The 24,643-nt window shown below is 40.6% G+C and overlaps 2 protein-coding genes across 2 annotated transcripts in view; one reads left to right on the top strand and one right to left on the bottom strand.

Annotated features, from left to right (window-relative positions):
- Nucleotides 1–24,643, bottom strand: part of CTNNA3 (catenin alpha 3) — a 586,211-nt gene that overhangs the window by 296,203 nt on the left and 265,365 nt on the right. The gene's annotated exons all lie outside the window — the stretch shown is intronic.
- LRRTM3 (leucine rich repeat transmembrane neuronal 3) lies at nt 17,848–19,725 on the top strand. Its single transcript, XM_013945650.2, has one exon. The coding sequence runs from the start codon at nt 17,907–17,909 to the stop codon at nt 19,491–19,493; it is 1,587 nt and encodes a 528-aa protein (XP_013801104.1). The 5' UTR covers nt 17,848–17,906; the 3' UTR covers nt 19,494–19,725.

The following is a 24,643-nucleotide window of genomic DNA, read 5'->3' as shown; positions in this document are numbered from 1 at the left end:
TTGCTATCTCGGAGAATGTATGCATTCAGGCATTGAATATTTCACAATTCAATGTCATTTAAAAGTTTTGATGCAATGAGTATAACAAACTAAAACTATTCTGTGTATGTACTACTTTTTATTAATTCCTTATTTATTAGGCTTTAGTTAAATCTAGCATTGCCTACTGATATTGATACAAATACCTTTTAATAGTCCTGAGCAATGAATTTCCTTTTGCTACACTAGCAAAACTCTGTGAGTAACACATTTCTAACAGAACTTTTCTAGTCATTTCCATTCAAATAACTTCTGCTGTAGAAGACAACTTGCTTGAGTCTGAGAGTTGAATCACCACAAGCGTCCAAAGAAATCACTTTAATACACATCCACAAATGAACAAATGTTGTTTTTACAAGGTGTTATTCCCACCGAGACCAAACTGCCAGGCACAGCTCCACGTTCCTAAAATTTTATTCTTCCTCAGGGAACAGTTTTTCCCTAAAAGTTTAATTCCCATTGAATAATCTTAATTTCCTTTAAAGAAAGAGAGAGACCTTTTCTTGCTGCAGGACAAACAGAATTTTAAAGATTCCAGACTGAAGCTTAACTCATCCCATACCGTGTCCAGGACCTTCAAGCTGACTGCATTATATCCCATCCATGCACTGCATCTTGCTCAATCCCATTTATGCTCTTCCTCTTCTGTTTTGTCATATTTAACTGTTTTGTGCAGAAAGATTCCCCATATCATTGAGACTCCTAAGCTGTTTTTTGGCATAAGCCTCATGAGTGGAGAGGAAAACAAGTGTGATGTTGGGTAGGACAACTAAGATAAGCCACGTGGAGATGTGCCTTCTATACTCAATACAAGAAAAATTAACACCATTAGGCAGTATCATTAAGTGAAACAATGAGGCTGGAGAAAGAAATGAGCATTTTGTTCCATAAATACCGTTAAATCTCTGAAGATAGAAGTAGCAATAACAACACTATTAAATATTTAGCTAACCTAAAGAAATGTCTCAAAAATCTTCCATCACACAGTGTGGACAGCAAAAGCTTGTTTTAAAGAAGTAAATACACTAAGACAGAAATCCATAGTCCAGTCAGGTTTTCCCCTTTCTCTGCCTTAAACAATACCTTTCTCATGTCTGTGCTAAGGTTCACCCTTCAGGTAAAGCTGGCAGATTATCCTGATTTATCAGTGTAGAAAACACTATGGAACTGAAGCACTATCATTCGAACAGCAGGGAAGCTACTGCAAATTCTTCTTTGTATCTGTTGTGACAGCTTCATAGCATCATCTTACTAAGGGCTGCAATTACTCTCAACATCCCAATAAGAGGGTCATTACTGTCAAGGCATCAGGCTGCGCAGAAAGTTAGTCTTTGCAGCGACATAGCTGTTAGGACAAGACCTATCGCACCTTCCATTCCTCCAGTCTCTTGCATACCTTGTCATCTCTTGTTCCCAGTCAGGCTATAAACTCTGAGGGCTGGCGTTAACTCTTTCTGTATCCTATCCACTGTCACTGCTCCAGACGATAGTTTACTCATTAAGGACCTACATGGAATATGTGTTTCAATTTAAAATGACATCAGCAAGCATTGAAGACTGACAATGTAGAACCGCTTAACCCCTCAACACTCCCCGTTCAGTGGCCCTAAGTGCAGCCAGCCAGCCAGCTCCTCTTGCCTACGAGAGTGTTTCCTGATCCCAAATCAGGATGACTGGCCTAGCCTAATACCGGATACCTAGCTGAAAGAGTATTAAGCCAGAGACTTCAGTATCAAGCATTATACTTGACCTTTTGAATTTTGTTCCAATCAATATCTCAGAAATTGACTTTTCTTTTATTCAGTACATCCAAATGGTTTTATTAAACTGAAAGACTACGTGACCTCACAAGAAGGAAAGGCCATCAGAACCTGTCCTGAAGTCTGTGTCATACAAAAGCCCTACCAGCAAACTGTGAATATTTGAGAATATCAAACACAGCCAACTTAATTATTATGGGACAGTCATATTAGCAGTGGTGGTCAGAAGAAATTATGTACAGAATATTAAATTATCAAATTTTTGGACTTGGTTAAATGACTGACGGCAGAACTCAGCTGGATTTGGACTGCACAGAACTACAAGTTTAGCTATTGTGGGTTCATTGTAGCAAGTACGCCAGAAACTTTCCTACTCTAAGTATATTCAAGGGCTTAGATACACCAAGCTACTCCGTATCAGGTAACAACTGCCCATGTCTGCACTTTTAACATAGAAAAAATATGAGGTAATCCAAGTTACTGTTATTACTAGTCCCAATCAACTGTAAATGCTTTACTCCTGTAGAGACTGTGAGGCTCAAAGGACAAGGCAGATGTCAAGGACAGGCAATAGGGAGGATGAGCTCTTACACTGCCTGGACCCGAGCAATGGTGTAATAAATGGAAAGTCCTCCCATTAAAGTATCAGAGATCCTGCAGGTACATATAAGACATTAGAAGACATGAGAAATGGTCTCATTTACAAGAACCGCACTTTTTCATTAAAGCTAATTATGTAATTATTATATAATTAAAGCAATCATGACCTCTTTGTGCTAAAGGAGAGAATAATATATTCACATTCATGTTTTCACTCTCAGAGGCCCCACTCGTCCTTGCTCCCCACAATTCCCTCTAGATCCAGTGACCTCCTTCCTCTCTCCTTCCTCCCGTCCTCCGGCTGCCCCACACCACCTCTCAAACCTTCCTGCCCTCGTGGTGTCTGGGCTTGGGTCCCTCTGCCCTAGTCCCCCAGCGATGCTGGCCAGCAGCACAGCCACCCGCCCTCGCGCCTCTGTCGGCACAGGGGGAGATGGCCACCACGTGCCTGTGCTTCACCTCCGTTGGGTGCGTGGGTCTGTGGGATGTTGTTGGGTGGGGGGGATTTGTTTTCGTTTTTGGAGGGGAAAGAAAATGCTGGGGAACTGAGCAGAGGAGAGGAATATCACACGGTAAGCTTCCGCAGTAGCACCTCAGTAGCAAATACATTCATTGGTCTCTTCTCTGAGAAAAAATGGCTAGAAAGACAACACTTCGCAAGACTTCTCAAGCTTTTTAAAAAGCTTTAAAGCTTTTTAAAAATAAAATCCATCCCAGAAAATCTGAGTAGCTCTCAGACTGGGTTAACGAGGTGGAAAAAGGGATGGACTTTTTCAGGCAGCACCCAGAATATCAACCATAGAACAAGCATCAACAGAATTAAAATAAGTGAAATTTAGCAAACCCTTCATCTCAATGAATCACCAGTAGAAGGAAAAAAAAAAAAATTATTACATGGAAACACTGAAGTGGTGGGAGTTTTATCCAGCAGAGGAGAAATAAGTGAAGGAGTCTTAACCACTCAAGAGCTGTTCATTTTTTCCTTAAAAACATGTTTGTGTGATTATAAAGTTCTGGAAAATCTAAGATATGAAAACAGGCAGACAATAACGCATATCACTTTGGGGTTTAACTTATTACTGCCTTTTCTGATAAATTATGGCAATTATACAAAAGTTCTTGGGTCGTGCGCATTGAGATTTATTGCAAATAAGACATAATATTAGCACAGGTAAGACAAAACCTTTCTTCAGGCTGGGCCATGGGAAGTACTCAGAGATTTTCCCAAACAACAGATATCACGTGCCCTACCCTCACTCCGCCAGCAGTGTTTAGGTCACCCCCAAAACAGCAAGCTCTAATCTTGCCCTAACCCCGTCTACTTCCACCCAGGCTCAGGGCAAACGTGTCGGTGCACAGTGAACGTCCTCGCCAGAAAGAGCAGCACCTCCGCCTGCCCCGAGTGCCGCGCTCCGCGCCCGCGCGCCCGCCCTGGCACCCGCCTCCTTGGCTCTCGTCCTCAGCACAGCCCTGCCCTTGGCCCCTCTCACCGGGGCAAAGGCCTGGCAGCCTCACCCCGGCCTAACCTTGGCCGCAGCTGTAGCTTAAATAATGTTTCATCGAAAGTAACTGTGAGGGGTCATGAGGCTTCCACAGAACCGGGCAAATAAAGGCCGCAGGTGCCTCCCTCCCAAACACAGCACACGGCACTGTCCCAAGAAACCGGACACGCCGAAGGGCTCGGAAATTAGACCGGGTTGTTAAGGGGCAATGGTGGTTGCTTTGTGGAAGCTTGTGCCTGTACTGCAGAGAAAAGCAGAGAGAAGCACCACAGGAACTGAACCACAAAATAATTAAAAAAAAATCTAATCTCATCAGACCCGGGGACGGTAGTTCCCAGAAAAAACCTAACAGAGAAAGCTTTTGGGGCCGAGTCCCGGCTGAAAGTGGCCTGAAACTGTACCCAGGAGGCTCGACTCAATCTCCTGTTTGCTTCTTGCTGTGTCCAGGGAACCTGGAGTTAGCAAAGACGACAGTCTTTGACATTTTCCTTCCTCCTAACCAAGGCTACCAGCAGAACTCTAACGTTTGTCCACCTCTCATGTCAAAAGGGACACCAGTATAGACGTAGGAATAAATACTTCTTCAAATGTACCTAGAGTTATGAGTCTACTTTGAGGAAGTAGATTCCTAACTTACTCCCCAGTCTCTATTCTTTCGGTAAGGCATCTTGCACATTTTTATGTATGAAGGGAATAACTAATTTGAAAAATGACCAGTAAAAAAATATTATAGTCAACTTTCCACAAGACCAAGATAAACAAAAATAAATTACAATAAATGATGGACACATACAAACAATTTACAGCAGTCAATCTTTAAAGACAATTATCTATTTAAATTGCCAAATGCAAACAGCCCACCCCACAGAACTGCACAGACTGCAGCGCTATCTGTCAGAAGTAGTCTGCACGTAGCTCTCTACTTACTGAGGTTTTGTCAGATCAGTTTAACATAATAAAAACACACAGTTGCACATATATGTACACAGTATCATTAAGTTAATTGGGTAACTTTTTAATTAACCAGTTTTTATTAAAATGTTGATTAACTTAATCTGAAATGACTTGTGGGAAAACATCAGTCTGTATTTTGCATTTGAAGTTTTGAATCTTGTTGCAAGAATCCAAGAATAAATCAGGCCAGTGGGTGAAAATGAAAACTATTTCAAATTCAAAGACATTCAATAACTACCTCTAATATTTTGAACACATAATTTTTTAATAAAATTCCCATTTCTCTACATTCATATATATTTAATTTAGATGAAGTATTTCCAAATTATCAGCATGAAGTACTTCAATTAAGCTGAAGCAATTTTGTACTCATTTTGAAAACCATCACCTCAACAAATAAAACCTGAAATCTTGACTTTCAATGCAATTTGTGACAAAGATTTCTAGAATCTTGAAAAGCGCCAAAGGGTCGGGGTAACTTTCCCTGCCAATTTCTAACACACACCACGTTAGCTCTGATGTCAGCTTATGAAAACAGCAGCTCCTAGAAAAACCACTTAATTTCCACACAAAGGCACGACACCATCCGAGCAGTCCACACGCATGCGAAGAGGGTTAGGGCTGGTGCCGCTCTGGATGAAAAGCTCGACATCAAAAAAAAAACAACGAGGGAACAAGAGACGAGTAAATGCAAAGGAAGGAATTCTTTGGGGAGCAGTTTTTCTTGCTGACAATCCACCCATCTCACCTGATTTACTTGTTCCACAATAACAAACATGAGTGCGAGTGGATGTTTCTACCCTAACTTCGGGTCCTTCCCTGCCGCACGCACAGGAGCTTGGCACTTTTGAACAGCTCAGAGATTGCAGGGAAATTTCCTTGAAAGTCCCAAGGACCTGTGTATCTCTACAGTCTTTGAACCAACTGAAGAAACGCTGTGAGTACATGAAGACTGCCTGCCTCCAGCAGCATTTATTATTGTTTCAGCTACGATTAAATGGGACCTACAAGTATTTTGAAAAGAAGATCATCACATTTCCCTTGTAAACTCTATCCAGAGCAGTATGATTTTGTAAGAGTCGTCAGGAAATCAAAACACATTCCTTGTCTGCTATAGCAAAATTCCTATCTACTAATATCAAATGGATGTTTACTTATTTTTTTGTGCCTTAAAAAATGATTCAATTTAGACTTATATATTGATTAAAGCCAGTAGTGGGGAGAAAGAAAACTCCTCAAATAACAGAACTAAGCCACTGTCACAAAGCCGTGTGAAACCTGAGGTCGGATACCTTACAAACGGACGCCAGGGCATGTGCAGACGCAGGAAGATTCACAGAAGCTCCTCACTGTGGTGTAATGCAGATGAATATACATGACTTCAGTTGACCTTTAATTGTAGGTCTACGAAGGAGCCAAGAATGGTGAAACATGACATCTTATATTCCCACACTACTTAGCAGAAATGAACCTTGCAAACAAGCCTGTAAGCAGTACCTGAGGGACTTTTCACAAGGCGGTGAGAATTGCATTATCTCAGCCTCTTTCCCTGGGGAATACTAAGCCTGAATAACTCAACCCCAAAGCTCCCCTTCAGAATGTCAAACAAGTTATCTTCTTTGGTTTAAAGCTAATTAAGATGCAAACTGAACGCACAGTGCTACAGCATAGCTTCCTAACCCTAAATGAAGACATTCAGTATTATGAGGACACAGCTACTTCCAGGGAAAAGTTCCAGACAACAGAAGAACACTTTTCCTGCCAGTGTGCTTGGACTGAATGGCATCTATCTCTCGTGGTAACCAGACCTAAGCAAATTTGAACTATATGGTACTGACGTGTGTCTTTTCTTACAAAGGCAATCTCTGTTTAACAGACAGAATGATACTGTGTTTTCTTTACATGAAATAATTCCCTTCCTCGGGGAGGCAAATGCACCGGGGCACCGGTACTGCTGACTGATGAATGCTAAAACCTACTCCATTAAATAAAGGTAAGGCCATAACCCAAGAGAGGCAGCAGCACTTTATAATCAGCTCCCATTTATTCATGTCTCATAGAGGGCTGATGTGTGCTCAACAGATTGTTTCAAAAACAGCAATAATTCCAATAGCTTGTCTTAGACTCCAAGTCAACAGATTACTTATATTTTGGATTGTACCAATCTTCTAAAAAACACACACAAGCACATCTGATACGTACTTATGTCCTCCATGGGAATTATTAATGCTCAAATTAAAAATGCATAAATGGAATTTTAGTATAAAATATGATGGATGAATCACCTTGAATATCAGAAGTAAAACTATTCAAATGGTGACTCTACATAAGATATTTACCTCTAACCCTTGTCCTAATCACGTGGAGCTCAGATTAGGGATAAATAGAGACAATGATTAATTCCATGGAGAACAGAAACCAGCAAAACATACTGCCCGGAGTCACTATGTTAAATCACGAAACTCATCACTAAGCTCCTAATAATGACCTCTGACAGACTTATTAAAATATGCGCTGAAGGAGAGCATTGGTTCTGACACATACACTCATATCTAAGTCACTGACATGCCTGCTATTTGTCACTCTAATGCAGACTGTTTTTAAATAGTGAATCATTCCATATAAAGGCAGATGAGTAAATCGCACCGTAATTCTAAAATTCATTTTTGTTTGACAACATGAGAAGTTCCCTAATGATTTCATACATGGTTTCATATGCAGTTTCTAACTCTCTTGCACAACCACAACAGAAGGAATGGGGACTGAAACAACATAGATTCCTTTGCTGCTGCTGGCTGCTCTTGCACTAAACTGTGTAAGATAAGCCACTACTGACACAAAGTACAGCATTTCTATTGCCTACATACATTTTTGCTGCAAATGACCTAAAGTAAAAAATATCAAGTAAGTGGCAATGCAAGATCAAAGAACACAAATCAAAAAAACACAGATCACAGAACAAAAACCTCCTCAACAAACACTTTAAAATGAAAGGACATAAAATAGCCATCACCTACGTTCACTGCCTGTGAAAAAAGAAATGCAATAGAAAGAAGGTCATCTGACATATCTATTAAATTACATGCTGAACATTTAAGAGCTTAGTTTTGCCAGACCAGCAAACCCCCCTTTATGTTTTGAACTCAACTTATGGTATTAGTATACTCACAGACTAAAATATAGAATTAAATACACGAAGAGAGAAAAATGGCAATGGAGAGTCCTCTCCCACTTCAAAATGCTGCACACAAACCACATTCATCATAGGATAATTAGTACTGTCATCAGTTTAGCAGTTTGGCTTTAAACAACTGTGCTACAAGGAGTATTCTCTTTCTCGACATCCTTGATCTAATTTGCAGCAACTTGTTTTTAAGCGGCAGATTCAAGTTGGAAGTATATCCGTACTATGTTAATTCCCACGCAGAGAAGGCAATAGAGCCCCCTGCAAAGGTGCTGAGGGTGCACCCTTTGCTGCTGAGTCAGTACCGGGCCACGACAGAGGCAAGCTCCCACAGTTCTCACCAAAGGGGCAGCAACCGTCATAAACAGATCTGGATTTCGTGAATAACCAGGGCAGTAGCTACTAAAGGAAACATCTTCCAAACCTGGCTTAATTTTGTTTTCCCCAAATTAAGGAGCTTTGCAAAATCAAGGCTTGCACTTCAACTGTTGCCGAGTTTGGCATATTCACCCTTGTATTTCTCTCATGTTTCTATGGGTACAAAAGGGTATAATGTTAAATCTTGGTCTTTACAGGAACATATGAATTATCAGTTTCATTAAACCAATAATTCTTTGACTAGCAAATGTCTGAAACAGAATTCCAAATACCGTGGTATTGATGCAAGGAGCAAGTATATTCAAGGACAAGCACAATTTTCTCTTTGGAGATTCTCTGATACAGTGGTGTTCTGCTATAACTTCAAGACTTCACATTCACTTACGGATATGTCTATTCTTATAGCATATTCCACTTGAGTTTAAATCACATAGAAAGAGAAGAACATTGAAACTGCTATGTCAGATAAGAGCACTGGATCAGTTCCAGCCTTCTGTCTCAGAGTGTCAAGTACCATGTATTTCAAAGGAAACTGCAAAAATCTTCACAGGAGACAGCTCTCATTCAATAACATGGGCACATGGTACTTTTTTTTCTAACCGCCATTAGCTACTTTCTGGCTTTTGCCATGAAGTGCAAGAATCTTTGTCCTTTAACTTTTACTACCCTATGTGAATTCTTTATACATGCAAACAGCACTAAGGCACATCACCTCAAAACGCATCCCTCAGGGATTATATTGAGGGGTTCAATTAACATAGCGTAAACTGTAAGGCTGAAAAGATGCATTTAGTAAGTAAAAAGGAATATTTTGTTTCTCCCCCAAACTCCTCCTTTTCTACTCTTCCTACCAATTTCAGGCTAAGCAACAGTTTGACGTCATTTGGTTGTTAGTTGTTCTGTGCATTGGATTTGTACATAGATATCTTAATCAAGATTAGGGTCCCTTTTAGTCTTACATTAAAAGAATAAACTAAGTACATCCTTTTCAGAGGTGCTTACAGTCTTACAAAGGAACATGGGAAAGGCCTCACACTACAGCAGCAGAAATACTCACAGAAAGTATTTTGGTTCTGTTAATTTTCTTGGTACGTGTTTATTCATGCTCTGGATTTCAATTTGGCCAAATGACAAATAAATGATGACACAGACATATGCTGTACAATCACATCAGCAAGCCACAGGATTTTATTATTATATATAGATTAGGTATTTCTCTCATCTATCCATGACAGAAGAGGCACCCTGAAGGAAGAAATGGATTGAGATGTACCCGTTTGCTGTGTGTCTGGAAGCAGACTGGTTGATTTTGCAGCTGAGCTCCCATTTGCAAGCCCTGGCTATTTTCTCGCGTTCCTGTTGCCCTGTGAGGGCCACGTGTGACACAGGAACGGAGCCTGCGACCCCCCAGGCTCAGCTGCCCCGCACATCCACCACCCACGCGGACCAGAGCCTCTACCTGGTTACCGACTGCCAACATTCAACTCTTGCTTTCTAAGCTTTTCTGCATGCAACTAGGCTGTAAGAAAGAAGGCTTTTTTAAAAAAACTATTCACCCACTTAGGAGACACAGAAGACTGGACAGCGGGATTTGCAAAATGCAAAAATTACAGAACGTCTATCCCCCTCCTGTTGCAAGAGAGAGAAGTAAGGTGAAAACTGTAATCTCATCTCAGCTTCCTCTCTTTCTCCCATGCCTGCAGCACTCTTCATCACTTTGGCCAATCCAAAATTAACACATCAGAGATATTTATTATCTTACAGTGTAATGCAGCACAAAAATGTCATGTATTACATTTCGGTCCCTTTAATTTGGTTTTGTAATTTATTTGTTGTGCTGTCCACTGGATTAAAAAAGACAGTTAGTTTTGATAAACAGTAAAATATACCATCAGAGTAACAAAAATAAATCTGCAGCAACCACGATTTTTGTTTTGAAATGAATTACATGGGAGTCTGTTGCTCTTTTGTAAATCAATTTAATATGCTGGGGTTTGTTTGTTTGTTTTTTTTATTTAATCATATTTAACTTAAGATGAATTTCTTGGGTAGACATGGCCTGAAAAGATGATGTGCTAATAAGTCATTTAAATCACATATGGTTTATTCAAAGCTTTGTTTGCCAGACATGTCAATGGGAAAAGAATAAGAAGGATGGCAAATGCAGAATGGAATAGCTACTCAAAAGATATCTGCAACAATTCACCGTTTGTATTTTTGTTAACCAGAATGTTCTGGTACATCCCTACTGGACACAAAAGAGTGGCTTCTACGACGCATAGAAACAGACTACAGGCTAATTAACTAACCAAGACTGTCAGTATAATTAGGATCCTGAGCTTTTTCAGGAACACCAGCTTCCGCAGCTGGAATATCTAGCAACTACTGTAGCTTGCTTAATTGAAAAAGACTTGATAGAATTATTAGAGACTACAAGAATTTAAAACTTTTGATGAGACAGAGAATAAACATTTTTTTGCAGGAAAATGCCAAAAACCAGAATTGAGCTGAAGCCAGGGAAAGAGGTGAATGAGCATGCAACTATAACCATTTGGAATAAATCATTTTTATGCTAGTCACAGTGTGAATGAACATAATTATATGCCTCTTAACTTTGCTCATGTTTTTCTCTTTCAGTTGCAAATCTGCTCAACTGTCATGTTTAGCTTTCTCTTCAAAATGTTACGAATACAGTGTAGTAACACATCTCTTTGACTATCTTTGGATATGAAAATCACAGTCTCAAAATACCACGTGAGTCCAAGCATGAGTCCTAATACAGGTAGCTACAATGCTTTTTCTCTATACAGTTTTTCATATATAAGCAAGTGGAAGGAGAAACTGGAAGGGATTTTAGAATATTTTGATAGGTCAAATGAAATCAAGATATATTGCACTCTAATTGCCTGCACCTGTATGCCTGTTTTACACTGAAGAGTAATTAAATAATTAAAGACCCTGTAGATCAAAGTAGGAAGTGGTTCTAACTAGTAAGAAGAATTGTCTTATCTACCAGTCTGGGTCCAATCCTAAGAAATGCTATGTGTATATATATATCTCTTCAACTAGTTGAAAAATGTTAGCTATTCTTCACAATTTTTATATGCAACATTAAAGGTAATATTCAGTGCATTTTAGAATATTTTCAAAATGAGACTTCCGCAACCTCAAAAAATCCTACAGTGAACAGAAGTTGACAACCTTATTAGTTAAAGAATTTGGGCAATTTTGCACAGGAAAAAGAAGTCTGTTTTCCTATATTTAAGAGACTATTTTGCCTTCACTTGAAATTTTGCATTTTGCTCATTCTAGCTGGGGAAAAAAAAAAAGCATCAGAAATAAATGATACCCAAAGCAGTGGAATAACTTGTGCTGGGACTCCACAAAGCTGGTTTAACTGACAGGAAAGAGGTATGTTTGAAAATAACCGGTGGCAGAAAGTAAAGCAAGTCTTCTATTAAGCTGATTAATTTATACAAGATTTAATGTCACTATTCCTCACTCCTAAGCGAAGGAACCGAGGCCCAAGGAAAACTAGGGGCCAAGCTGATAAGGATTCGGGAGTTGCGGTAGGCTCCAGACAATCTAGCCAGGGCACGCGAGGAACGAAGAGCGCAGGCTTGTATTCGGCATTATCTACCCCAGGACAGGTGGAGGCCTCTGTGGCCACAACGCACAGATTTTAACAAAACTGCACAGCTAGAAGAGCCGCATTATTCTGCCGTGTGTAACTGTGAACGAGGAGAGCGACGGGCTGCGCTGCCCCGCGGGCCCCGGCGCTGAGGAGACCCTGCGTCCCTGACGCCCTCTGCAAGCAGGAGGATGCTCCAGAGGCTACCAAGCCCTGCAAAGGGGCACAGCGCCTGCTCAGCTTCAGACCTTTCAGCTTCTCACACAGTTTGTACCGTGGGATCCCGGCACCCGTGCAGAGGCCAGGGAAGGCCTTGCAAAGCTAAATGTTCCTACCAGGAGAGCAAGGGAATATTTTCATTTAGTTGCCTCCTTCATCTAACATTTCACACCATCGTTATTTACGCCAGTCCTGACAAACGGCTGGATAAGATCCCCCTTACTTGCAGTCCCCCTTCCCCATTTCTCCAAAGTACTTTCTGCTGCCTCCAGTTCCCTTTCCTGCATGACCCTTGACCCCGGCTTTTCCATACTTCCCTTTCCTAGCCCCAACCTTTGGCAAATCCTGCATCCTTCTGAGTTTCTCTCAGTCTTCCCAAGCTCGGATATTTACACTGGCAGTTGTACTCCCCCAGCTCTAATCTGATCCTCATAGAACAGCAGGTTCATTTAATCACTGGCTCAAAAATTACAAATACATTTTATTAGACTTATCTGCTCTTACTGATGCAATGATAGTACACTACAGTACTATTTAGAACAAGCTCCTGTTGCTAACCCAGTTGACTCCTGGTTTCTTTATAGTGAAATAAAGTCCAGGGAAAGGTATACATGGCCACTTCGCACATCAAAAAAGGCCACGGTGCAGACATTTGCTAAGTACAGTTCCCAAAAGGGACATGCGATTGCTCACATAAAGGCAACCTCAACACAGGAGCTCTATCTGAACACAAAACTGCCCTAGCTAGAAGTGCAAATCCTGAAGTTTGGGAATTAAGAACCTAATGCGCTGTGGCAAGACAGGGTCCTATCGATTTTCTGAAGTTTTCTGAATAGATTTCTTACGGGAGTAACAGAAAAGGAAACATTCCTTAAAAAACTTGCTGACAACATCATCAAACAAGAACCACATTTTACACAGTGGGCATGAAAGGTGCTCAGGGAGGCTGATGAGAAGCTGGTGACAGAACAGGGGAAGGTGCTTGCTGAGTTACATGAACCAGATTAACCCCTGGTAACGGCTGTGTTGGGAAGTTTACATCTCTTCCCTATACCCTTTGCCCCCGTTTTATTTGAACCTGATAATTCTGTCTTCCCTCCATTTCAAATGTCCCTTGCAGCTAGATGCATCTTGTCATTACCAGTCTCTTCTCAGCATCCTGAAAAAGGCGAGTTCTGCTCTTTTCCCTGTCCTTTGCAGGCTGCTTTAATTCCAAGCCAGCCATGTGGAGATGCTGGCTTGCGCAGTGAGTGTGAGCTACTGGCTCACCCGTCGCTGTTCTGGCTGCGGTTAGGGTTACGGCGCAGGCAAGTGGTGGGAAGCTTTCCACAGGGAGGCTGCGGCCAGGTGCAGAGACCACAGCCAGCATGAGTGGACGAAGAAAATGCACTAGGGTTTAACTCAACAAGCAAAACCAAAACCAAACATGAAATTAAACTAAAGCATATTGCTGCAAAATCAGCTAGTGTTGATTTTGCATCTAGAACAATATCCAGGGAGAAAAGTCTATTGAAAGCTTAGTATCAAGAGGAAAATCTGGGCCATCATTACCCTGGGAAAGTGCACTATTTTAGAACAACTTTGAACTCAGTCTGTCTCTAGTGTTGTTCAGGAAACTGTTTGCATCAGTAGCTCCTCCCAAAACATCACACTCTCCATCTGCAGGAACCTTAAGGCATGTTTAGGAACACATTTGTTAATGTATTTTCTGATAAGTGCCATTTTCACCCTCAGAAAAAGCCTAGAAAAACAAAGCAGAGTGATTGTGGAGGCATACAGGTACTAAAGCACAGCTCAAAACTAATACGCCTCCCAAGGTCTGCAGCATCTCAATTTATGTCTAAGGCTGAAGTCCCAAAGCACAAACTGTGTGACAGAGTACACAAATACATATTTCTCTTAACAGTATCTGCCTCTGCAGAATTGCATAAAATGCTGTCTTCAGAGGTAAAAGAAAAGGAATAACACTGTTCCTGAGTATTAATACTCAGTCAGTGCGAAGTGACCGCGACTTCCATTATTTGCAGTTTTCACTTCTTGTTGCTTGCTTGGAGCAGCTATTCCAGGACAGCAGGCAGTGCTGCCTAGCAATGCCAAAGGCAGCCGAGCTTAAAATGCCCTAGGGCTACAGCAACTACCTTGCAGAATGAACACACACACACAGAAACACACACACACAGAGTATATAAATTAAATTCATGCCAAACCTTTATGAAATTCTTGCATTTTAGGCACTCAAGATTTGCAATATTAATTCTACTGTACCACTGTTAACATGAAAAGAAGCCTATCCATAAGAAAAGTTAACCAAACAGTTTGGCCTCAACTTTTTGTTTTTCCTGGTTGCGTGAATTAGGTGGTAACACAATGGTGCTGCACAGATATAACATGTATTTGATACAAGGAAAAGGTTAAATCACTTACAAAAGTTATCTTCCTATCTAAAACGCAGCTTTAACTTAATTCTCTGCTTTTCATAGCTTACAATATGGCCATCAGACTGTGTTGAGATTTTGTATGAAATGTTTCATACTGGGAGCAATTTTATTTCCACAATCTGCAAAGAACCCATTCAGCTGTACAAAGATAGAGAAATGCAAGTTTAAAAAACTGTTTATCAGACACTGGCACTTCTCTTGCTTCTGTAATTCAAAAAGGATCTCAGTAAAGAAAATTGAATTTGGCAATCCATTAACATAGATTTGATGTTCTCTCTGTTCATCTCTTGATGTCTCACCCCTTTCAGAAAAATGAAAATAACTCATGGTTAAAGAGTGGCTGTTCCTTGTATTTGTCCACTATATTGGCAATTATTAAAACCCTGGAAGAGCTACTGAAGCTCTGCTAACTCACAATGGCAGAGAAGTTACTTGTTAACTCCATGATGAAGACAGAGCAAGGAGAGAAGGCACAGGAGGAAAAGCCAAGGAATGGCAAAGTTTGGGGAAAAGGCACAGATTAAACCAGCATACTAACTAGCACTAACTCTTCTGGAGAAAGAATTTCAATGTTATAGGAAGCTTTGTGTGCTGTGTTTGAACCTAGTCTCATCCCAGCTAAGTTTAGGGACCTGACTGAGCCATTTCAATCGAGAGCTTACTTGTCACAGGCGTCCCCTACAGTCGATGGGGGAAAAGCGGCAGTTCCAAGAGACAAATGAGCTTGCTGAAGGTCTGAACTGCCTTCTGACTATGCCAGTCCTGCTCCATCAAGTACAGAAAGCCCCACGGCAGCGACGGGCAACCTACAACAGGCACACCAGGACTGGCACGTGACACTTGTCACTCCCTGCACCATCACACCTCCCAGGGCAGCCGGCAGTTTGCGCTGGCTCCTCAACCCTACAGCTCAGATTTAAATGCCAGAAACAGGCTGTAGTAGAGAATGGGAGATGGTGGCAGAGATTAACTGAGGAATTAACCCTCTCCCTCTCCAAGGACCTGACCCACAGGGGAGAATTTTCGCAGGATGTGGCTTGATGCAGATATATATTTTTGGCTCAGGGCATTTATAGCTCTGCCTGGGGCAACTGTACTCCTAATTTAGGCATTACAGGCAGCTGCTTTAATACTAGCGGGATCAACCTAAGCCTGAAGTCATTCACACAGTCTGAACATTAGGCAATGTTGGCATTTTAAAGTGTGGAAAATTTCAGTTTTTACATCATTTTAAGTTTTTCAGTGCTCACAGCAGCATATAATAAGGGATGAGTTAAAGTATGTTATTCCAAGGGGTAAGGATTCTGCCTCAGAAAGAAAAACAAGTTCTCAGAGCTGTCTGGTGTATTTGAGGGAGTGTAACCTGTAGTCCTCTTTTAAGGAGCAGCACGCTTCTCTTGGGGCTCTAGCCTATTCTCGCAAGACACAGAGCCATGAGTTTACACTTCCCACCATCATCTCTGATCGCATGCTTCTTGGTTAAGGCTGCTAGTAGGGTGCATTTGCTCTAATGCCATCTTACCTTTGCTCAAGCCAGGTAAGAGGATGTGTCCTTTCTCTGCAGGACACAGGGGAGAAGGGAAGATTACAGAAGGAGAGAAAGGATCTTTATGCAATATATAAGGGCCATCCAGAGTCACACATCTAAAAGAACTCTACTCATTGTACTTTCACATAAAATCCTGCCTATGTCATAAGTTACATAAAAACTGTTCACCTGATTCAGGTACCACACCAAGCCTGCTTAGTCCCCCTGTAGTAAGGGTTACGGAAGCCTGTGTTTGAAGGGTCAGTGTTGTGGAGGCAAGTGACAGCCAGCTGGGAAACAAATGAGCACAATACTTTCTTCTAACCTCCTGGCACTGTGCCTTTCAACAGAAGAGAAAACAGTAAAAAGGCAAAATGTCAGCTACAAAACATTTTTCATGTTGTAAAATATAGTGTCCCCACTGAAATGCTTGATTAGAGACACACTGAGGGGCTGATACTTCACTAAAAAAAGTAGTGAGTTATTGCAAAAAGGTCGTGTGTGCACATGTGTAATGCAACAGAAAAAAAAAAACACTTAGGACTGAAAATTTGTATCTATGTCCTACAAATGTCATGTTAGCCTTTCAGATAAAAGTCTCAGCAGCACACGCTGAGCTATTAAGTTTAAGGACTCAAAACAGCTTTCACAAACAGCAAAAGAGACTAAGAGGATTTGGATATTTCAGCCCATCTCACCAGTTGACACTGAAGCTGACCATCCTGCTCCTATTAGTCACTCTGAATGAGCACTCTTTTCCCAGCAGAGCTTACTCATTTGCAAGATAAAAGGAAGACATTTCTGCACATGCCCATAATATTCTTCACCACTGGGGGCAGCTTTACATAAGACTGCATTCCCCGAAACCAAAGCAACAGTCGGACAGAGCCTTCGGAACGACAGTATGCAGAAGTGAGCCGCGCTTGGTCGCTGCACGGGCTGAGTCTCCCTCTGTGCTACAAAGCAGCCTCCTAGCTGGATTGGGTGCTAAGTGAGGGAACTGCTGGGCTATGGAATACAGATGTCTGAATTCAGATAGCTAAATGTTGCTTGGAGGAATCTAACATGCTTTCCTGTAAAGAGAAATTTTAAAAGCCAGGTTCCTAACTATAAAGATGCAAAAACGTAATATCCATGAAGATCCTATTACCTAGGAAGAATTTGACATTTTGCTGCGAATGCTGTGTTGGGATTGATTTATTCTTGGAGTGTTCTGCATGGCTGGCAAAGAATAATGTTCCAAAATCGGTCCATCTCCCAAGGGGTCCAATTTTTCTTCCTGGGTGTCAGCGAGCCCTGACTCACCACAGTGCAGCTGACAGGGGCTGCCATGCTTGTGGCACACTAAGCAAAAAACAAAAGACCTAAGGACGACCTTTGAACAACACAAAGGATGGGTATGTTTTTCATGTTATATATTTTTTTAATATATAGTTCATAGCCACTGCATAGCCTCTGCTTTAATTACTCCATAGACTTACCTTGATGTGATTTGTGATTACAGTTAAATTGCTTAGGGATTACACCTTTTTCCCAACTGTTTTGCAATATTTATAAAGACATTCTTTAAAAAAAAAAATCTGAGTAAAGAAAACAATGTGAAAAGTAGTTGAGACAAGCTAGGGATTTTAAATGACTGTTGAAATAAAGATTTTAGCATGATTTAAAAAAAAATGACTGATGTGTGGGGGGATAACTTTTCTAAGTTGTTTTTATTTCCAGGTTTCAATGTAATTAGGCTACTGAGCGGATCAGCTGTAGCTCTGGTAATAGCCCCTACTGTATTACTGACAATGCTTTCTTCTGCTGAACGAGGATGCCCTAAGGGCTGTAGGTGTGAAGGCAAAATGGTATATTGTGAATCTCAGAAATTGCAGGAGATTCCCTCAAGTATATCTGCTGGTTGTTTAGGTTTGTCCCTTCGATATAACAGCCTCCAAAAACTAAAATACAATCAATTTAAAGGTCTTAATCAACTCACCTGGCTCTATTTAGACCATAACCACATCAGCAATATTGACGAAAATGCTTTCAATGGAATACGCAGACTAAAAGAGTTGATCTTGAGTTCCAACAGAATCTCCTATTTTCTTAATAATACCTTCAGACCTGTGACAAATCTCCGGAACTTGGATCTGTCATACAATCAGCTGCAGTCTCTGGGATCTGAACAGTTCAGGGGCTTAAGGAAGCTGCTGAGTTTACATTTGCGGTCCAATTCCCTAAGAACCATCCCTGTTCGAATATTTCAAGACTGCAGGAACCTTGAACTGTTGGACCTGGGTTATAATCGGATCCGAAGTTTAGCAAGGAATGTCTTTGCAGGCATGATCAGACTGAAAGAGCTTCACCTGGAGCACAATCAATTTTCTAAGCTCAACCTGGCACTTTTTCCGAGGCTAGTCAGCCTTCAAAACCTTTATTTACAGTGGAATAAAATCAGTGTGATAGGACAAACTATGTCCTGGACCTGGAGCTCATTACAAAGACTTGATTTATCTGGCAATGAAATAGAGGCTTTCAGCGGACCTAGTGTTTTTCAGTGTGTGCCCAATTTACAGCGCCTCAACCTGGATTCAAACAAGCTCACATTTATTGGTCAAGAAATTTTGGATTCTTGGATATCCCTCAATGATATCAGCCTTGCCGGGAATATATGGGAATGCAGCAGAAACATTTGCTCCCTGGTAAACTGGCTTAAAAGTTTCAGAGGGCTGAGGGAAAATACAATTATTTGTGCCAGCCCCAAAGAGCTGCAAGGGGTGAATGTTATTGATGCAGTGAAGAATTACAGCATCTGTGGCAAGAGTACCACAGAAAGGTTCGAATTAGCACGCGCTCTCCCAAAGCCAACATTTAAACCAAAACTCACCAGGCCTAAACACGACAGCAAGCCCCCTCAGCCCCCAACCGTTGGAGCCACCGAACCGAGCTCCGAGCCAGAGCACGACGCAGAACACATCTCCTTCCACAAAATCATAGCGGGCAGCGTGGCCCTCTTCCTCTCTGTGCTTGTGATCCTGCTGGTGATCTATGTGTCATGGAAGCGGTACCCAGCCAGCATGAAGCAGCTGCAGCAGCGCTCTCTCATGCGAAGGCACAGGAAAAAGAAAAGGCAGTCGCTGAAGCAAATGACTCCGAGCACACAGGAATTTTATGTAGATTACAAGCCCACCAACACTGAAACCAGTGAGATGCTGCTGAATGGAACAGGACCCTGCACGTATAACAAATCAGGCTCCAGGGAATGCGAGGTATGAACCATTGTGATAAAAGAGCTTTTAAAAGCTGGGAAATAGTGGTGCTTTATTGAACTCTAGGGACTATAAAGGGAACGTTTTTCTCACTTTTCTGGCACAGCTCTTCCATGTCACTTTTTTTGTACATTCATAATACTGGTCATTTTACTCTCATACATAATCAACTCATTGAAATTTAAATACCACAATCAATGTGAAGCCTGAGCTCTGGATTAATACAATACCTATTGTACAAACCCTCTACTGATTTCATTAAAGTCTCACTTGTTTTTAAATAGAAAACTTCTTTCATAACTAATCCACTGCACCTGCAGTGAGTGTGCCTCTGTTTAGGGATAAAAATGACAAAAAAGCAAAAAAACAAAAAACAAAAACCACCCCCTCACCCCCCAGCCCAAAACCCAACCCCTGCCCATGCTCTGAAACTCACTTTTTAACCAAGAACAAATTAAGGACCCAGGTACTGTAGCATCACAGGAATTCTGTGAGTTGTCTGAGCCTAGCGATGGTGCAGAGACAGCTCTGAAAGAGTGCCTGATTTCTGCCCAACACAAGACAGAATAAAAAGCCGGGGTGAGCTGAAGTACTGTTTTAGGAGATGAGCTATCACACCAAAAGCTAAGCAGAGAGAAATCTAGGCTTAATTAAACTCTATCCTGCAATTTTTATTTTTTTAAATTTTTCTGTACTGCATTATAATACAGTGTTTCTAAGGCTGATAACGACTTATTGAAACCTGTTTATGTGACTTTATACAAAAGGTGCCAGTGTTTATCCCTTATATCCATTTGCCTTTCAGAAAGTAGTCAAAAGGCATTCATTAAATGAGGAGCAGAAATTCCTTATTGATGCAATTAGAGGAACTCAAATGTGCAGTAGCAAAAGCAAGACCACTTCCTGCACACATTTGTTTGAGTGCTCATTAGAAATTCTCTTTTCAAGACTGTCAAAGACATTAATGTCATTTTCTTCTATTACTTTTTGTTTGCTGGGCTGGGCTTGTTAGGGTTTTGTGATGTGTTTTGCACACTGTCCCTCTAATAACTAAATGAAGCTTCATTACTTACAAAGCCAAACAGTGTACATTTTAGAAAAAACAGCTGTAAAGAGCTCTCAAAGAAAACTGGTTACTCACTAAGCTGAGAAGAATACATCCAAAAATCCTTAAAGATATCAGTTACAAAATATTTTTCCATTTTAGCATAATCCTGATGACGTTACAAGAATTCACAGATATTCATTTTTAATGTGAAGTCATTCATCAGTGGTTTCTGGACAAAATACAGATTTGTAATCTGGCTACTCCCTACCCTCCCTCTCCCAAAGCCATGTAATTTTACTGATTGCAGAAGAATATAACATCCCCCATATATCCAAATAAATCATATTTCCTATATATTTTGATGGTCTATTGAATAGCAAGGCTATCTTTTCTCATTTTTGAAATAACATGGCAGCACCTTTGCAGAAGCAAGTCATTAATTTAATTATCTCTATTTTGTAACTTGATTTAGCTTAGTAAACTGCACGTCTTCAGCCACTCAGGAGGGAGCGTTTCCACAAAGCAGTTTCACTGCAGCAGGTTAGGAAAAGCAAAACCTTTAGCAGAATGTTCTCCTGAATTTTCACTGGGAAAAAGCAGTCACGGCCAATCACCTTGAGATATGCTAGGCAGAATGAAAACAAAGCTAGAAAGCATCTCTTAAAAAAAAAAAAAAAAGGCACTTGAAATACATTTTTACATATAAGGAAACTATTCTCATTTTTAAGGACTATAGTGAGGAACAATCAAGCTTCCGCCTACCCTGAAGCATGCCACACGGAGACCCCGCTTCGCCGAGCGCGGAGAGGGTCCCACCCAGTTAATAATGCAAGTGCTTGAGACACTTCAGCAACACGGAGCAGACTGTGATTCCTCCCCACCCCCGAGTTGTAGCTTGAAAGTTGCTATTAAAAAGTCAATACAAATGGAATTATCTTAGCAGTTATGGGACTCTTCTACCAGCAAATCTTGGTCATCTCTGTACTGAAGGATTAGGGTATTCTGTGCGCGTGGTGTTATGAACCATCTCTGCACTTTAAGAGTCTTCAATGTCTGCAGTGGTGACTAACATCAGGTACAGCCAAAGCAAAAAGATTTGGCTCAAGACATACATATATACATGTATGTGTGTGTATATGTGCATACATATGTATGTGTGCATGTGCGCACGTGTGTGTATATGAATGAAAATTCTGCTATTCCTTAGCTGTGGGAGTGCTAAGTACATTCAGAAAATAATTTCATACTATTAATTTAGAATTACTTTTATTTAAAAGTATTCAATACATCTTCTAAACAACATTGCCTCCTTAATGGTCTGTGATGGTGAATGAGTTGTAAATAACTGAGTTTGGCTATATGTGGTCTCATCTTTTTAAAGTCTTGTTCTGACCACATCAATACTCAGAAAGAACCAATCCATAACCTCCTACAAAAGGCAATACCTGTAAAATTATTACTAGCTCCCTTTGAAAAAATCTTTAATTGTAGGTGTGAAAAAGAGAATAAGGCCAGTATGTCATTAATCATAGATGGATAATGTAAATAATAATGAAAAGCCAGCATGTTTATATTCAAGCACAGGCATGTTCAGAAGAGCAATTAATTCAATTATTGCTTGGGAAACACCTAACAGACTTCACTTTTCTTACATTTCCAAATATGCACCAAACACAGATGTATGCAGAACTGCCACTCTGGTCATTGATAATGAAACTGCTGTCTGACTATACAATATAAAATGCCCAGTATAACCAATTGAACCTTCCTGCACAGCCTGAGGCCTGAGAGCTGAATTGTTAAATCCCACTCCAGTGGCTGTGGCTTAGAAACCATTTTAAACCAGCTTTATAGCATGTTATAACACATTACAATGTGGATATAATCTGGGCAAAGACTATATGAGCCAAGCTAAACTTAGCTTCACCATGGTCAAACTAAACACTACAGAAGTGACTTGGTTTGGGTGGCTAGGCCATTGCCCTGGAGTCACAAATGCTCACCATCTTGTAGGAAATGGCCTGGTTTGCGGGGTCAAAGAAGCCGAGCAGCCTTGAGTCCCTGGGAAAGGCCACCCCTTTTCTTAATACAACTGAAGCTTTAACACTTCAAAGATTCCAGAGAAGAAATTTCTCGTTTGCTTCTCTCCCATTTGGATACAGGAATCTAGAATCCGCGCCCCACTTTGTCTTGGTTGTAGACATCTTGGTGCCGGTTTCTCACAAAACTCTTTAAGGGCAGCTGGGGATGGTGCAGAGGAATGTGCAAGAGCTGTGATGGCTCTTACAAACCCCGACTCCTTCAGCAAGCACTTTAGGCATCAACTTGTGAAGGAGGTCTGGTGTGGGTTCTTCTCATGGCTTGGCTATCCCTTAATGGATCTGAATGCTGTCTACATATTCCAAGTTTAGGAGAGCAAGAACACATTTTGAAGCATTTTAAAAATTATCTTCTGTTGCTTTTCCTGAGTCATATCTAGTGTTTTGGGGCTACAACTCAAGGGCAAGACATTTCACTCCACATCTGTCCAGGCCAGTTTTCATTTTCATTGGTTTTGCAGTCAATATTTATTTAAACAATGCAGAGACAAATGTTAGGTGGAGCCACCAAACAAGAATTTTTCATTTTATTGTAGCACCCCAAAAATCTTAAAAGGAGGCATGGCTTCCTCTGCTAGCATAAGAGATTGTCTGGCAAGGTGTTTGTACTGCTAAATGTTTACAAGGGATGTTGAGAAGACAAAAGATGGCAAGGGAAACAACACCAAAGACTTGAGGTAATTTGCTCAAGATCACAAATCAGTTGAGTACTGGGAAGATAATCCAGTCTCCTTACCCAAAGATATCCTCCTAGCCAGTGGACTACTTTGCCTCTCAATTATGAGACTGAGATGCAATTCAGTAGCTCCTAGAATAGTCAAGTGATATTTCAGAATTATAAACCACACTGAATGTTCATCTTTGGGGAAAAAATAGCTAATGCGCTAAGCAAATTCAAGCGGACTTGTACTATTCATTCATTGTGTTGAGATTACCTCCAGCAACTGCAGAGGAAGAGAATAATAATGAGATCAAGTGGCTTGCAAATAATGAATGCAAGCTTCTCTGCTGGCTGGTAGGTTTTCATTACTCACTATCCACCCTTACACAGTTATCATGGCTTGCGATTTGGCAACTTTTTTTTTTTTTTAATGCACCAGTGAACCTTGAAATAAAATGCAATTGTAAAATTAACATAAATGTTAAATATTCCTGAAAACACTAGAAATTTTCAGTTTGCTGCAAGCTAATGGTCTTTGCAGTCAGCCACTCAGCTCTAGATAAATATTCTCTCAGATGAATTTCTGTGGAACAATAGTGACATCCAGTGGGTGGTTAGCTTAATCACAGGTGTCTATTGTCCACTTCAATTCACGTACAGATGTTTGCCTTTCTACTTTGCACCTTTCTGTATAACATGATAGTAGCATATATTTCCTTCAACATCTATCGCATATTAAGTGTTCAACTGTACTGCAATTTCATCTCTATGTATAGGAGTCTTAACCCAAATGCAGTGAATGAGTGGAGAAGATAGGAGTAGTTGAATGCCAGCAAGAAATGGTCCATCTAGTGTGCAAGGATCTGCTGTTACTAAAAGAGCATTAATGAGTAAGTAAGGACAGGAGAAGTAACAAATTTGTGGCTACAGATTTAGAACTAATTATTTATAAAACACTACTAAGTCACATTAAGATACCCCAAAAATAAACTAAGATTATAAACAACTCATTCAAATTCCAAACAGAAGATTAAAAAAAAAAAAAAGTATTTTGAGTTTAATTTTACCATATTGAGAGAAGTGTACTACTAGACATCAAAGGGAAAGTCACCAGCCCCTGGGAACCAAGTTAAAGCAACATCTTCATCTCCAAAATGCATAATGTACAAGAGATGCAACAAGCAAATTATCTGACTGAAAATATAAAAGCAGTGCAGGAAAGATCAAATTCCCAAGCAGCAATCACACCAATGGGAGACTTATCAATTACAGGAATATACAACACATTTGCTTGTGAAGATCAAATAGCTGTCCAAGTGTTAATTACTTTAACCTACTTCAGCATCAG

Source organism: Apteryx mantelli, chromosome 7 (genome assembly GCF_036417845.1).
Source record: "Apteryx mantelli isolate bAptMan1 chromosome 7, bAptMan1.hap1, whole genome shotgun sequence".
In the NCBI taxonomy this organism is placed as follows: domain Eukaryota; kingdom Metazoa; phylum Chordata; class Aves; order Apterygiformes; family Apterygidae; genus Apteryx; species Apteryx mantelli.
Note: the sequence above shows the minus strand (reverse complement) of the source record. Positions and strands in the feature narration are given on the sequence as shown.